The sequence below is a fragment of the Chenopodium album genome, chromosome 21 (assembly GCF_948465745.1).
Source record: "Chenopodium album chromosome 21, dcCheAlbu1.1, whole genome shotgun sequence".
Taxonomy (NCBI): Eukaryota; Viridiplantae; Streptophyta; class Magnoliopsida; order Caryophyllales; family Amaranthaceae; genus Chenopodium; species Chenopodium album.
Window position 1 is genome coordinate 36,048,224 of NC_137854.1, and position 13,645 is coordinate 36,061,868.

Here is a 13,645-nt window from a genome sequence, read left to right on the forward strand (position 1 = left end):
TACTCTTAATATATAAGACATAACATAGTCATGTTGTGTCTCATTTGATTCGTCTCGATGAATAGATTATTAATATTCAATTGTTTTATCTATTTACTAATAAACAACTAACGATATTTATGGTCAAAGAGTTACGTTGGCAAATGTGTACATTCAAAATGAAAACTATAAAAAGGGGCGGAGAGAGTACAAATAAGGGTAATTTCAGGAATTTTTTCTATTTTAGGTATTATAAATTGACAATGCTACCCTTCAAAAAAGGAGTTTTCAAGACTCGACTACGTGAATTGACCAAAATGCCCCTCTAACCCATGTCAATACTTTTGATCTTTCCCTCCTTCCCCCTCTAGGCCTCATTTTGGCCATATTAGCGTATCAGAAACAGTGTACCTTGACTACCTTCCTTCCTCTTCTTCTCTACTCTTTTGGTGCTTACACTCTGCTCACATTTCTCTGCTTTCTCTCTCCTTTTTCTCCGACGTTTTTCTCTGCCAACTTTTTCTCTGCATTTGCCTTTTCTCTTTCAGAATTTACATCACCATAATCAAACCCAGTTCAAAGTTCAGGTATTTGCTTTTTTCTATGAATTTGCTTTTTTCCTTTTCATTCTTACACCATGAAATCGTACGTTCGTTTTTTTTTTTTTTTCGAAATTCTGAAACCCCAACTCTGATAACTACCATGTTTAGTTCGATTATTCTATTTTGATGTGTTTATTGAAATATTTGTTTGATGGATTGGTAAAAATCAATGTTCCTGATATGGGTATTTTTTGGGTTGAAATTATGTTGTATTTTTTTTTCCTTTTGGCGATTTTTGGGTTGAATTATGAGATTTCTTTTGAACCCTTCAACCTTTTCTGTGTGTCGGGTTTAACAATGATCATGATATATTTTGTATGATTTTTTGGGGTGTTTTTTTCGACATGTTTGTGAAAAAAGGGGTGAAATCAGCATTTTGTTAATTTTTTTTTTTGCCCTGTCTCTTGAAACCCTTAGTTGTAATTCAGTGTTGGAGTAATGCTGCATAAACCAGTAAACCCTTGGCATTTAACACTATTTTGGTGCAATTTTGTTTGATTTTTGGGGAAATGTGCTTCATTTTTTGTACCTTAAAATACAGCTTTTTAAAAATAAAAATTTGGATTTGATTGTAATTCTTTTGTGCAAATTTGCTTCTTCATATTTTGCAGGAAATAATATTTGTTACTTGTGCTGTGTCTAGATTTGACTAAGATTCAAGTGTGAAATTTATGTGTAGTATACAGGATACTTTGTGAAATCCATATAGAAAGTGGGTTTGAATTTGAGCTTTATGGAACGGAGGTAGTATACTAGTAAATACTAAATAGTATTGGCGTATTAATTATTTGCTAGTTAAAATTAAGCTTTTGATTTCAATGCAATTACCAAACTTGCTCAGATAGAGCTATAGAAGCGTGTATCAATTGATATTCAGATATTTTACTGTATCTTTATGTTGATGGGCTATGTTATGAAATTAGTTTTGTTTTTCAGATGGTTGTAATGATTGCTCTTAACTTAATTCTTATTACAACTCTTTGCTGAAATTTTCTAGTGTTTGGACTCACAGTTGATATGGAGCCTCAGAATTTTCACGATCAGTCAGACAAAGGGAAACAAATTATGATAGCTGTATGTGCTACTCTTGCAACTTCTATATGCTTATTGTTTGTTTGGTTGTATTACTGATGAGTTTTGTGAGACTTTGTTCCATGATAATTTTCTATGTTCTATATTAACATGTTTGTATGCATCTTCAAGCTCCAATTTTGTGACCATGGATTATGAACTTTAACAATTGTTCTTGTAATTGTGCACTCATGTTCTTAGTATTTGGCAATACTTGGGATAAAAGAAGATTGACTTAAATGTGTTGGACTTTACTATTTGCTGATCATCATTCTGACACAAACTCAAAACATTCCTTAGACAATTATATTCTAGACAAAGGTTGATCTACTATACTAATTGAGATTGATAGTTTCTATTGCTCAACCTTTTTCTGAATTTTTAATTTCTTTTGTGCTCTTTTACTCTTTTACTATTGAGATTATAGTTTCTATTCCTCAACCTATTTCTGTGCTTATGGTCTGTCCACACAGACTTCTTCAGAGCTTTATGTTTCAAATTCATGTTAATGTAACAGACCAAGAAGGATATGTCTTAACATTAGAACATGGGATAATCGTTGTTAATCATGTGTTCTCTTCTCAATGTATGTTATCCCCAGGATCCTGGTATATACAGTCCAATAAACTACGAAGCTGATTTGGACACTGATGATGAGCTTGAATTGCAGTTTTTGCAGGCCACACTTGATGATAAAGTAAGTAGTTTACTTGGAACCTTTATTGGTAACTTGTTGCATTTTAAGCTAGACATAATGGATTCATATTTTATCTTAGTTATGAATATTTTACATACATAATCTAAGTAATTAAGAAGCAGTAAAGCATTATAGCAGTATATTTGTTAAAAAACACAATTCTAATGGACTTGGTTTGTAAAACTGGTACTGATTAATGTATTTCTTGTCCTACAATAAAATATAAAGGACATAGCTCTTGAGCAGGATTCTCCTGTTGACTGCGTAGACAATGCCTCATCATCTGGTTCTTCCAGTTACAACTCCAAGAAAGTTGACCATTTTGTTTCAATGGGCTTTGAGGAGAAATTGGTGCTCCGAGCAATCAAGGAAAACGGTGATGCATGCTCATTTTGATACTACTTTCATTCGTTTTTTTTTCCCTGGATGGTATGATTCCTCCAGCCTTATATTGCATGGTTTGATTGAAGCTTAATTTTGTTTTATAACCTTCAAGGTGAGGACAATGATGAAGCAATACTCAACAGTTTATTGACATACCCGGTAAGTTAAAATCCATTGATCTTAGAGTTTGATTATAAATTGCATTTGTGGTAATTGACAACAATTCTGAAATTGGAACCACAGGGTGCTATTTTGCCTAAAGGATGCTTTTCATGTTTGACAGTGCATGTTAATTATGTTCAGAGGCTCGATTAGTTTTTGTCAGTATAGTGCTATATACCTGAATCATGATAACAGGATTCATAGTCATAGAATAGCCATTAACTTGGTTATGGGATTCTTAAATGCAGGTTCTTGAAGACTCCCTAGGAGAAGATATTGGTTCTCTTTCCAAGCCAGAGTCACCCACTCAGATAAATGAGGACTTTTTAGATGACTTTTCGGACTGTGATAGCTCTTGTGGAGAGGCAGAGGTATATAGTAGAACAGTTGTCTGGAATCCATGTAATTGTTTTGTGCTATTTGTAGTCCTGCAAGTTTAAGATTGTTGCTCATAATATCTTGAATCTGGTTACTTTGATTTTCTAATCTATAATAGATTAATAGGTTAGTAATGTGAATGTCTGCAATAACTTGATTCAGTGTTCGGACCAAAGAAAAATTTCCTTGCCCCTAGGTCCAATCAACCAAAGGATATTCTCCACAAGTTTCTCTAGTCATTCTTTTATTCCAAGCCCTAGTTTTGATCAGTGAAGCTATTAATTGTTGTGCCTTTTGATTTAAAGATTTCAAAGTCTGATAATTGGTTTTGTCCTGTAGGGAAAAGGAAGAGATGCTGATTACAAAGACAAGACCATATCAATAATGGTTGATATGGGTTACAACCTTGAGGATGTTCTTATTTCTATAGAGAGATGTGGTTAGTGAAACTATAGTATAATTTTGATGTCTTGTTTGAGATTGGTTTTTGGAATAAATCTGCTTATTGTTTCTTGATTAGATCACTAGAAGTTAAGATTAATTTAAACTAGTTATTTGCTACTCATTTTGTCTCCATTTGGTAGACATACTATGACCTTAACAAAGTTTTAGGCAAATTTAATTGACTTTTATATACTATTTTATTGTGTGGTAATAATCTCTTTGCAACATGAAGTTCTTCCCACTTCCTATTTAGGGTTGTTTCATTAAGTTCTTCCTACTTTTACTTTATTCCAATTTTGCCAAACCAAAACAATTGTTTAACCACCACTTACACCATTTTTTGGTCACTTTTCTTCTTAAACTCAATCAAAGAGAGAAGGATGAAGTACTTAACATGCACATCATTTGATTAGAGCTACTTTACATTCAGGTTATGATGCATCCATTGAAGAATTGGCCGATTTTATCTGTGCTGCTGAAATGGCTAAAGTTGCTGATGCAACTGAATTCCCAGGCCGTATTCTCAAAGTTCAGAAACCTCTGATGGACAAAAAAAGGAAAGCTGCTGTTCAGGTCAGTCAGAGGCCTAAAAAGCAACCAGAAAGAATGATGGTGGAGAGAAATAATAAACAGATGATTGGGTTCGGGCTTCCAGGGTGCCCTCCTGTTATAAGTCATCGGATACTACCTGATGAGGCTTTAGGTCCCCCTTATTTTTATTATGAGAATGTGGCTCTTACTCCTAAGGGGGTTTGGGAACACATCTCTCGGTTCTTGTATGAGATAGAGCCTGAGTTTGTGGATTCCATTCACTTTTCTGCTGCTGCAAGGAAAAGAGGGTACATTCATAACCTTCCCATCACGAACCGACAGCCTTTGCTTCCTATTCCACCAAAGACAATTCATGAGGCAATACCTGAAACAAAGAAGTGGTGGCCTTCATGGGATACGAGGACAAAGCTGAATTGCCTTTTAACTTGCATTGGAAGTGCTCAGTTGACTGAGAGAATTAGGGAGAGGGTTAAGTCTGGTGAACCTTCTGAAGCTGACAAGAAGTTTGTTATCGAGCAATGTAAGAAATGGAACTTGGTGTGGGTTGGAAAAAACAGAGTGGCTGTCCTTGAACCTGAAGACATGGAGATGTTGCTTGGATTCCCAAGATTTTACACCAGAGGTGTTAGCCGGACTGACAGATACAAATCCCTTGGCAACTCATTTCAGGTCAGCAAATTGTTTACAAAGTCTTCTCAATATTTTACCAGTAACCTTCAGTTTGACTATTGCTTAATACGAAGTAAAGTTTTGAATCTCATTTGTTTTTAAGCCTTCCATCATAACTAAGGTGCTGAAATCTACAATATTAGGAACTTAGGATCAAACGGTAAATCAAAGTGCATTCATCATCTTCAATTCTTGTATACGTTATCAAATGGAAATATTTTACATCTTAGAGAAATTTTGTGTCTTCTTTCTTATATGTCCTGTATTACTCTATTCAAGTATTGAGTAATTATTTCAGATCGACACTGTTGCCTACCATCTCTCAGTTTTGAAGCCTATGTATCCAAGTGGCATGAATGTTCTTTCGCTCTTCTCTGGCATTGGTGGAGCAGAACTTGCCCTCCACAGACTTGGGATCCCTTTGAACAATGTCGTGTCAGTGGAGATTTCCCATGTGAACCGAGACATATTCAAGCAGTGGTGGTCAGAGACGGAGCAAAAGGGTAGACTGATCCATGTTGATGATGTTCAAGAGGTCACTACTAAATTGATAGATGAGTGGATTGAAGAGTTCAATGGATTTGATCTTGTGATTGGTGGAAGCCCATGCAATAATTTAGCTGGTGGCAACCGGAGGACCAGAGATGGGCTTGAGGGAGAACACTCCTCTCTCTTCTTTGAATACTATCGCGTCTTGGATCATGTCAGGAGGTCGATGAAAGAAAGAGCAGCTTTCCTGTAGTTAGCAGCTTAAGAACCGGTTTTAAATTGTCAAATTCATTGGCATATAAATAGAAAATCTGAGAACTTCTGTAGGTCTAACCATTCAACAAACTTATGCAATTTATACATGCTACTGCAAAGGCATTATACAACTGTGCTGCATCAAGGACCTGATTCAATTTCAGTGTTCTGTTATATGTTAGAATTTTTGCAACAATATTTGGAAACAATCTTTTTTGTATTTACTCCTTACAAAGTACTAGTGTAACAGGAACAGGTGATTATTTTGTAGCTGTCTACATGCCAGTTTTATTCATAGTTCTGTTTTTAAAAGTTTATCCCAAACTTTGCTCATGAATTTGACTGGAGGTATATAAAATCTGAAAAACGAAAATAATATTTTTCAAGGTGGGTTATGAAAAGCTACCAAATTTAGCTGATAAATAAAATTACTTTGCTCAAAGCTTATCATGTTATAGTTAGCTATAGCCTACAGGTGACTATAATATATGCTCTGCTTAAAGCTTCTCATGCCTTTTCTTTTTATATGCAAAATGCTTATCGTGCATTAATCAACTTAAAGCTTCCTCAATGTAACACAAGACTCCATCCAAAACACCGATCTATTTATCTTGATAGAAGCAATTCTGGGCAGTGCTGCAACAGAGTTTGGAGCCAGTTCATTAATCGTGATAACTTCTCTATCAAGAATCCAGAAACTTTATACACATTTAAAGATGTAGTCCAATAAATTTTCTTACAGTAGAAGATTTAAATGCCTTTACAAATTCACTTGTAAATAATGAAGTCTGTTACATTGCTTTCTCCATTGATATGAAGTCATTACATATTTTTAATAAACTCTTGGCAATTGATACAGTCTCAGTCGAAGATTTAGTATGAACAGCCGTGTGAAACTAAGCATAGGACTAGACTCAAGCAAAAAACCAACTTATTTATTTTCTTGCACTCCGTAGAGTCTTTACGTGGTAACTAATTTTCATCATACATGCTTCCATCAAGGTGAAATTACTTGCATAAATTACTAGGGTGCATCTAGGAATAGGCACACCGAGACATAACTTTTGCTCAATTCATTTTGAGATAACTTACATAAGATGCCAGAGGCAGAGTAATGAAAAATGTATTTTGCCAGATACAGAGTAGATAAAACTCACTCCTCAGGCGTTGATTCTAAAGTGTATCAGCCAATGAACCAGGATTCATGATAAAAGATGTACTATGAAATTGCTCATTCAAAAATATGTGACATTACATATGTTAATCAAATCTGCACAGCCAAGCACTCACCAAGTCACCACTCAGTAAAAAGCCAGTACTTTAGCATAGACTTGCCCAACCATTTAACTCCCACCCTTCCTCTTTCCTATTCTTAAAAAAAAAAGGAAGGTTACATACACTTGACAAACTGCATAAGTACAAAGAAGAGGGCAGTTATATCCTCCTCCTATTATCTACTCGCATTTTCTTTGAAGCTGGGCCAGATTGCATATTTGAAGAAGTTGATTCAATCTGAAACGAGAGAATAGAAAAATAAGACAACCAGCTCTCTACGCTAATCTAGCAATACAAGTTAACGTTGCAGAATACTCACCTTATCGAGCTTCTCTCTCACCCTTCTAACCGTTTCATTCATTGACTGGGATGGGAAGTAATCCTAAATATAATACAAAATATGCATCCAAGGTTATATATTTAAAAAAAATAAGAAACTAGATCATCCTTCTTATACTACAATAAATGAACAAATGAAGCTTTCATAAATAAATACAAGAAATAACGAGAGGAAGGAGACATGAAGAGAAAAAAAAAGGTAAAGTCCACTGAATCCCAGGTTTTATTTAGAAGGTGTTGTTGGAGACAAAGAAGATTATTAATAGTCATGAAAGCAATTCATCACTTCAAATATTTTGCAAATTTGGCACAAGGTATGATGCAGAGACTAGAGCAAAAAGTAAAAGTGTAAATGAACATCATTTGCCCAGTTCAATTTATTCTCATATCATAAAAAGAATATATGAAGCATAGACAGATTACCTGATCAGAGGACACCCTGGTGATTAACGAAGGATCTACCTTAGAAAGCTGATCCATTTCTTTGGGGTACCTACATGATAACACAATATATAAACTCCAATGACCTCTCCAAAATTGCATCAGTGGAAAACACAACCAAGTACAATAGCATACCATCCTTGCTTTACGTCTGATTGCTGAGAAAGTTGTGAGGGAGCTCCGTGTAACAAGGGAGGATTACTAACACCTTTACTTTGCATTTCATGACCTCTAGATCTTCCAGTTGGGATTACACCAAACAATATAGATTTCAGATTTAAGAAATAAAAATGAACTGGGAAACACTTATTAAGTAAAAATTCTAAAATGAGTAATTACTTACGCTTCAATCGTCCCAAAACCTCCTTTCTCCTGCCTTCCAACTTCTCTTTTGTGTCAGACAGAGTCTCGTACTCAGTAGCATATGACACCTGCAGCCGATTTCCAAGAAAAACAGACTCATCTAGTTTTCTTTTTGCAAACCTAAACAATGTAGCAAGCAATTGTGACAAATTACTAACTTCATTCCTTCATTAATTGTGATATACGATACTATAACGTGAACAATTTAGTATCTTCATGCACGAAGTTTCATATTCAATATACCCTTAATTCAATCAAACGCTAACAAATGTTCCCCACTCAAATTTAAGCCTGGAACACAAAAACAAGCCAACTTAAATTACCTGGCGTTGCTGATCATGTGAAATTTGATCCAGTAGACATCGGTAAATGCCTCACAGTCTTCCGCATCCATAGGTTTACACCTACATTGCATTTATGTAGTATTAAGGCAATTGGCTGATAGCTTACCAAACCAATAGGTCTAACCTTTCCACTTAATAAGGTTGGCTATAAGGATACTACATACCCACATACAATCTGAAATCCATACAGAAAAGATCCAATCAAGTTCCTAGTTGTACACTGGTTGTTGGTTATATACGATATGAGTGACAGATACTGGAACCACAGTAATATCTAGATGCACACAGAAAGTTCACATCAGCAAAAAATCCTTCAAACCCCCATGTATTGACATACTAGACAAAGTTCTAGTTCAAAGAAGAACAGAAAGGACATAACAGCTGAGTAATTATCCGAGAGGAGGGATTGTGCTAATTCCACAAATATTTCAAAATCCACCAAGGTACCAAAGCTAGCCCTTGTGGAAGTCAATGTTTTTTAGCCAAGCATGTTGCTTCATCCTCATTCTATCTTTTCTTGTGTAGAAATGAAGAAGCTAGTAACGTCAATGACTGAAAGACATCTGTCAAACCCTTCAAAGTAGCCTTTTCTAAACCCCAAATACAAATGGTGTAAGTTCAAAGTCACCCAAAGAACTCTTAATACCCAAACAAGGGCTCTTTCAATAACATACTTAAGCTACGCAGGTAAAATACTACGAGTAATAATCAATAATTATCCCTACTACATAATGAATGTAGCTGTAATATAAGCCTTCCTAGAATTCTACTCCCTAATCTCACCAAGTAATTACCTCAATGATCTATAACTAAAGCAAGTACGAGTATTCTCCTATTCCACTAATCTCGTGAACTAAAAAAAACCATAGGAGCCAACTATGCTATCGTGTGACATTAACTTCACTTTCAAATCAAAAACACCCATGTTTGAATGTTTGACCCTTGGAGATGTAATTCACACACTTCAATAGATCAAAAACATGAAAACAGTAAACTTACGAATTCGAATCTCGGCATTGTCAAATTTCATAGAATTCAAGTGCCATACATTTCAATTATACTACCACTAGTCCACTACTATTCATTACAAGATAGTTAATCACATTTCACATTGAAAATTAGAATCATGGAACCTACTTAAACTCACAATGTCAACAATTAAAAAAAAAAACACACAATTATAATAAAAATAAAAATTAAAAGGGAAGCATACTCTTCAACTTCTCCATATGTTGCAAAAAGTTGTTTAAGTTCATCACCACACCCCAGTGCTGGTACATTCCTCACAATTAAGTACCTTTAGCAATTGGGTAATTCCCCAAATAAAAAAAACAGATACCAAAATTAGAGGAAAAATTCTTCAAATTTCAAAATAATGGTAATATTAATTAATTAACTAAAAAAACAAACTTTGATTCATCACAGACGGTATATACACGAACAGCAGGAGGCTCATCTTTGTATCGTGGCATAATTCCCTTTTCTTGCTCCCTGAAAAAAAACACCCAGAAAATCCCATCAATCAAAAAGAACAAAAAGTACAGAAATTAAGCTTTTTATTGATTATAAACAGGATTATTGATTTGAAGAAAAACAGAAAGAGGGTTATAAAAATTAATTTGAGTGAACATACTTTTAATTGCAAAAAAGGAACTGATTTAGTGTGAATGTCTAACGAAACAACGGATAAATTAACTTCAACAATTTAATGGCGGAGGAATCTAATCAAGCTTCTTAGTTCTTACAAATGAAGAATCTTCAATGGTTACTTGTGAGTTTTTTTCTGCTTTGCTATGAACAAAACAGGTGATTTTGGGACTTTTTCTATGTTGGTATGTGCGACGTCGTTTTAGTCCTTTTAAAGAGTTAAGATTATACCAGTTTTTTTTATTTTTTTTTTATTTTTTTTTTGGGCCTCTATCAAATTGAAATACTGACTACTTAACCAAGGTTAAAAGGCAACCCCCTTATATTGATATTTGACACAAACAAATATTGCAAATGCAATAGGCAATGCAATAGGCCAATAGTCAATTCATATGCTTAGCTACTCGCATAGTCACATTTATAAATTGGAATTTTTTTTTTTAAGTTGACACAAACGAAAAATGCAATAGCCAATCCAAATCCTTAGGCGTTAGCTACTCACATTTATACATTGGAATAGATATGCTCTAATGTGCTCTTTATGGTTAGTTGTTGAGATTACCATTCGCGTTTTTTTTTTTTTTTAATTTTTTGATGATTATCTAGTTTACTACCTTCGTTACATATTAGTTGCAACTTTAGGCAATATTTGTGAGAGATAAAATATTCTAAAGTTGCAACTAATATGTAACGGAGGTAGTAATAAATATTATTAGATTTATTACAATTATTATTTTTTATAAAGTTAGTTAGGTGTAACTAACTCCAGTATATATACTGTACACTTGTAATAATGAGTTTGTTGCGAATTCATTTCTACTGAATTCTGCTGTAATAAAATCTCTCTCTACAATTTCTCCTTCTTCTCTCTACATTTCCTATATGGTATTAGAGCACTATCTCACTCGAGATTAGGGTTCTTATTTTTCCTGATTGAATTTTTCGATCGTCTCTGTTTTCCGCTGAATTTGTTGTGATTTGATTGCGAAGATTTCTTACGATTGCGTTCTGATTGCGATTGCGAAATTTTCTTGCTATCTTGAATCATTTGATTACTCTTTTGATTACGATTTGTAATCAATTTTTTGTGCGATTGTTCTTCGATTGCGATTTCTTTTTCGGAATCTTGAAGAATTCTTTGAGCTGTTTCAATGGTTGTTGCTAGTGGTAATGGTGATGCGAATGTTACTGGAAGTGGTGATGCATCATTTGAGGTGAACTCGAACTCTCTTGGAGGTAATCTTGATCCTCTCTTTATTGCGAATTCGGATAATCCTACATCTTCTCTAGTTGCTGTTCCTTTTGCTGGTCAGAATTTTATTAGATGGAGTCGTAGTGTTAAACGTGCCTTGATTGCTAAGAATAAGGATGGTTTTATTACTGGTTCTTTGAAGAAACCGGATGAGAATCATAAGGATTATCCTATATGGAAGAGAGCAGATTATATGGTTGTTAGTTGGATTTTGAGTTCAATGTCTGCTGAAATTGCTGATGGTTTTGTTTACATTGATTCTGCTGTTGAATTGTGGAGTGAATTGCAAGAGAGTTTTGGTCAATCTAATGGTCCTTTGATTTACCAATTGAAGAAAGAAATTGATGCTTTAAAGCAAGAGAATATGTCGATTATTGCTTATTATGGCAAAATCAAGAAGTTGTGGGATGAATTACAGTGTTTGAAGATGTTTCCTGTATGTACTTGTGGTGCTTTGGCTGCTTGTACTTGTCAATTCTTGAAGAAAATTGCTGATATGGAAGCTGATGATAAACTGATGCAGTTTTTGTTAGGTTTGAATAGTGGTTTTGATTCCACTATTACAAACATTCTGTCTATGGATCCTCTTCCTAGTCTTAATAGAGCCTTTTCTATTACTCAACAAGTTGAGAAACACAAGGAAGTTAGTGGTAATGTTGAGCAGATTGGAGAGAGCAGTGCTATGGCTGCTAAGAGATTCCAGAGGAATCATACTCAAAGGTTCCAGAGGAATACTAATCATCAGAATGCTGTTAAGAGAGACTGGAAGAAGGAAAAGTTTGACAAGAAATGTGACTATTGTAAAGGGAAGGGTCATACTGTAGACTCTTGTTTTGAGTTGCATGGTTATCCAGACTGGTATAATGCACTTAAGGCTGCTAAGAATCCTAGTGTTGGTCAGAAGATTGCTGCTAATGTCAACACTGATGCTATTCAAGAAGATCCTCTTTCTATGGATAATCCTACTGCAGGTAGTAGCCTTGATCCTGATATGCTGAGTATGATTTGTCAAGAGGTGATGAAGACTATGAAGGGAAAGCAGACAGCTGGAGGTTCTGGCTTGTCATTTGCAAATTTTGCAGGTATAGATACATACTCCTTTAATTGTTCTAAGAATGATTATGGAGCAAAATGTGTTATGATGAATATGGTTCTGGCTGATCATATGGTTTACGATGAATCTTTGCTTCGTTCTAAGAAGAAACTTAATAGTCCTATTAGGGTATGTTTACATGATGGGTCTTTTAAGTGTGTTGATTTGGTTGGTTCTGTTAGATTGAATGACAAGGTAGTGTTGCATGATGTCATGCTGGTAGAAGGTTTTAAGCATAATTTGCTGTCAGTTGGGAGGTTGATAGAACAGACTGGTGTTAAGGTGTTCTTTACTAGGAATGGTTGCTATTTTCAGGACTATTCTAGTGATGATGTGGTTGGATATGGACTAAGGCAAGGTGGATTGTATTACTTCTCCAATAATGAGGTAATTTCTGGTGTTATTGTTGATAATAAAGTAGGGTGTAATGCAGTTGAAGATGATTATGATGCACGTCAGTTTCTTACTTTGCCAAATAAGACTAGTACTGGCATCTGTAATAAAGGCAGAGATGCAGTGAGCATTGATCTGTTTCATGCTAGGTTAGGACATGTTTCCTTGTCCAAAATGAAGCATGTTGTTGGACTTGATTGTTCTGGAATACATGAATATAATTGTGATGTTTGTTTGCATTCTAAGCAACATAAATTGCCTTTTCTTGTGAGTGAAAGTAGAGCTTTAGAAGTATTTGATCTGGTTCATATTGATCTATGGGGTCCTTATAGGGTTAAGGCTCTCAATGGAGCTTCATACTTTCTTACTATACTTGATGATCATAGTAGGGTTACATGGACTTCACTTATTCATAACAAAATGCAAGTTCAAAAGACTGTTGCTAGGCTATGGTGGAAACACAGTTTCAGAAAAGGGTGAAAGTGATTAGGTCTGATAATGGGACTGAATTGGTGAAAGAGTTTTGTTTAGACATGTTTGCTGCCAGAGGGATTCTACATCAGAAAAGTGTTGCTAGGGTTCCTCAACAGAATGGAAGAGTTGAGAGAAAACATAGGCATTTGCTTGAAATCTCTAGAGCTATTAGGTTTCATGCTAATTTGCCTAAGAAATTTTGGGGTGATTGTCTTCTTTCTGCTACTCATTTGATCAATAAACTTCCAACTAAAGTTTTGGGATGGAAGTCTCCTTATGAATTACTTTTTCACAAACCTCCTGATTATAATGAATTGAGAGTCGTTGGTTGCCTTTGTTATG

At 34.9% G+C, this 13,645-nt stretch overlaps 2 protein-coding genes across 2 annotated transcripts; one reads left to right on the top strand and one right to left on the bottom strand.

The window, feature by feature from the left end:
* Positions 1-1,598: 1,598 nt before the first annotated feature.
* LOC145600749 (DNA (cytosine-5)-methyltransferase DRM2-like) lies at positions 1,599-5,680 on the top strand. The gene is made up of 8 exons (XM_081656619.1): positions 1,599-1,655; positions 2,254-2,356; positions 2,618-2,725; positions 2,846-2,892; positions 3,144-3,266; positions 3,613-3,712; positions 4,148-4,938; positions 5,237-5,680. Exons 1-8 carry the CDS (start codon positions 1,599-1,601, stop codon positions 5,678-5,680), a joined length of 1,773 nt encoding a protein of 590 aa, XP_081512745.1.
* A 1,204-nt stretch (positions 5,681-6,884) lies between these two features.
* Positions 6,885-10,247, bottom strand: LOC145600750 (uncharacterized). Its single transcript, XM_081656620.1, has 9 exons — positions 10,078-10,247; positions 9,855-9,935; positions 9,658-9,741; positions 8,424-8,504; positions 8,077-8,220; positions 7,873-7,974; positions 7,720-7,789; positions 7,277-7,339; positions 6,885-7,194 (listed from the first exon to the last, which is right to left on the bottom strand). The coding sequence occupies exons 2-9, from the start codon at positions 9,914-9,916 to the stop codon at positions 7,117-7,119; spliced, it is 684 nt and encodes a 227-aa protein (XP_081512746.1). The 5' UTR covers positions 9,917-9,935; positions 10,078-10,247; the 3' UTR covers positions 6,885-7,116.
* Positions 10,248-13,645: the final 3,398 nt, after the last annotated feature.

What these genes read in the sequence shown, in the direction of transcription:
- LOC145600749 (XM_081656619.1), top strand. Translation starts at nt 1,599, where the DNA reads ATGGAGCCTCAGAATTTTCACGATCAGTCAGACAAAGGGAAACAAATT. An exon ending in GGAAACAAATTATGATAGCT is followed by an intron (nt 1,656 to 2,253) that starts GTATGTGCTACT and finishes TGTTATCCCCAG; the next exon opens with GATCCTGGTATATACAGTCC. An exon ending in CCCTTGGCAACTCATTTCAG is followed by an intron (nt 4,939 to 5,236) that starts GTCAGCAAATTG and finishes TAATTATTTCAG; the next exon opens with ATCGACACTGTTGCCTACCA.
- LOC145600750 (XM_081656620.1), bottom strand. Translation starts at nt 9,916, where the DNA reads ATGCCACGATACAAAGATGAGCCTCCTGCTGTTCGTGTATATACCGTC. An exon ending in ACATATGGAGAAGTTGAAGA is followed by an intron (nt 8,505 to 9,657) that starts GTATGCTTCCCT and finishes AATGCAATGTAG; the next exon opens with GTGTAAACCTATGGATGCGG. An exon ending in TCAGACGTAAAGCAAGGATG is followed by an intron (nt 7,790 to 7,872) that starts GTATGCTATTGT and finishes GTTATCATGTAG; the next exon opens with GTACCCCAAAGAAATGGATC.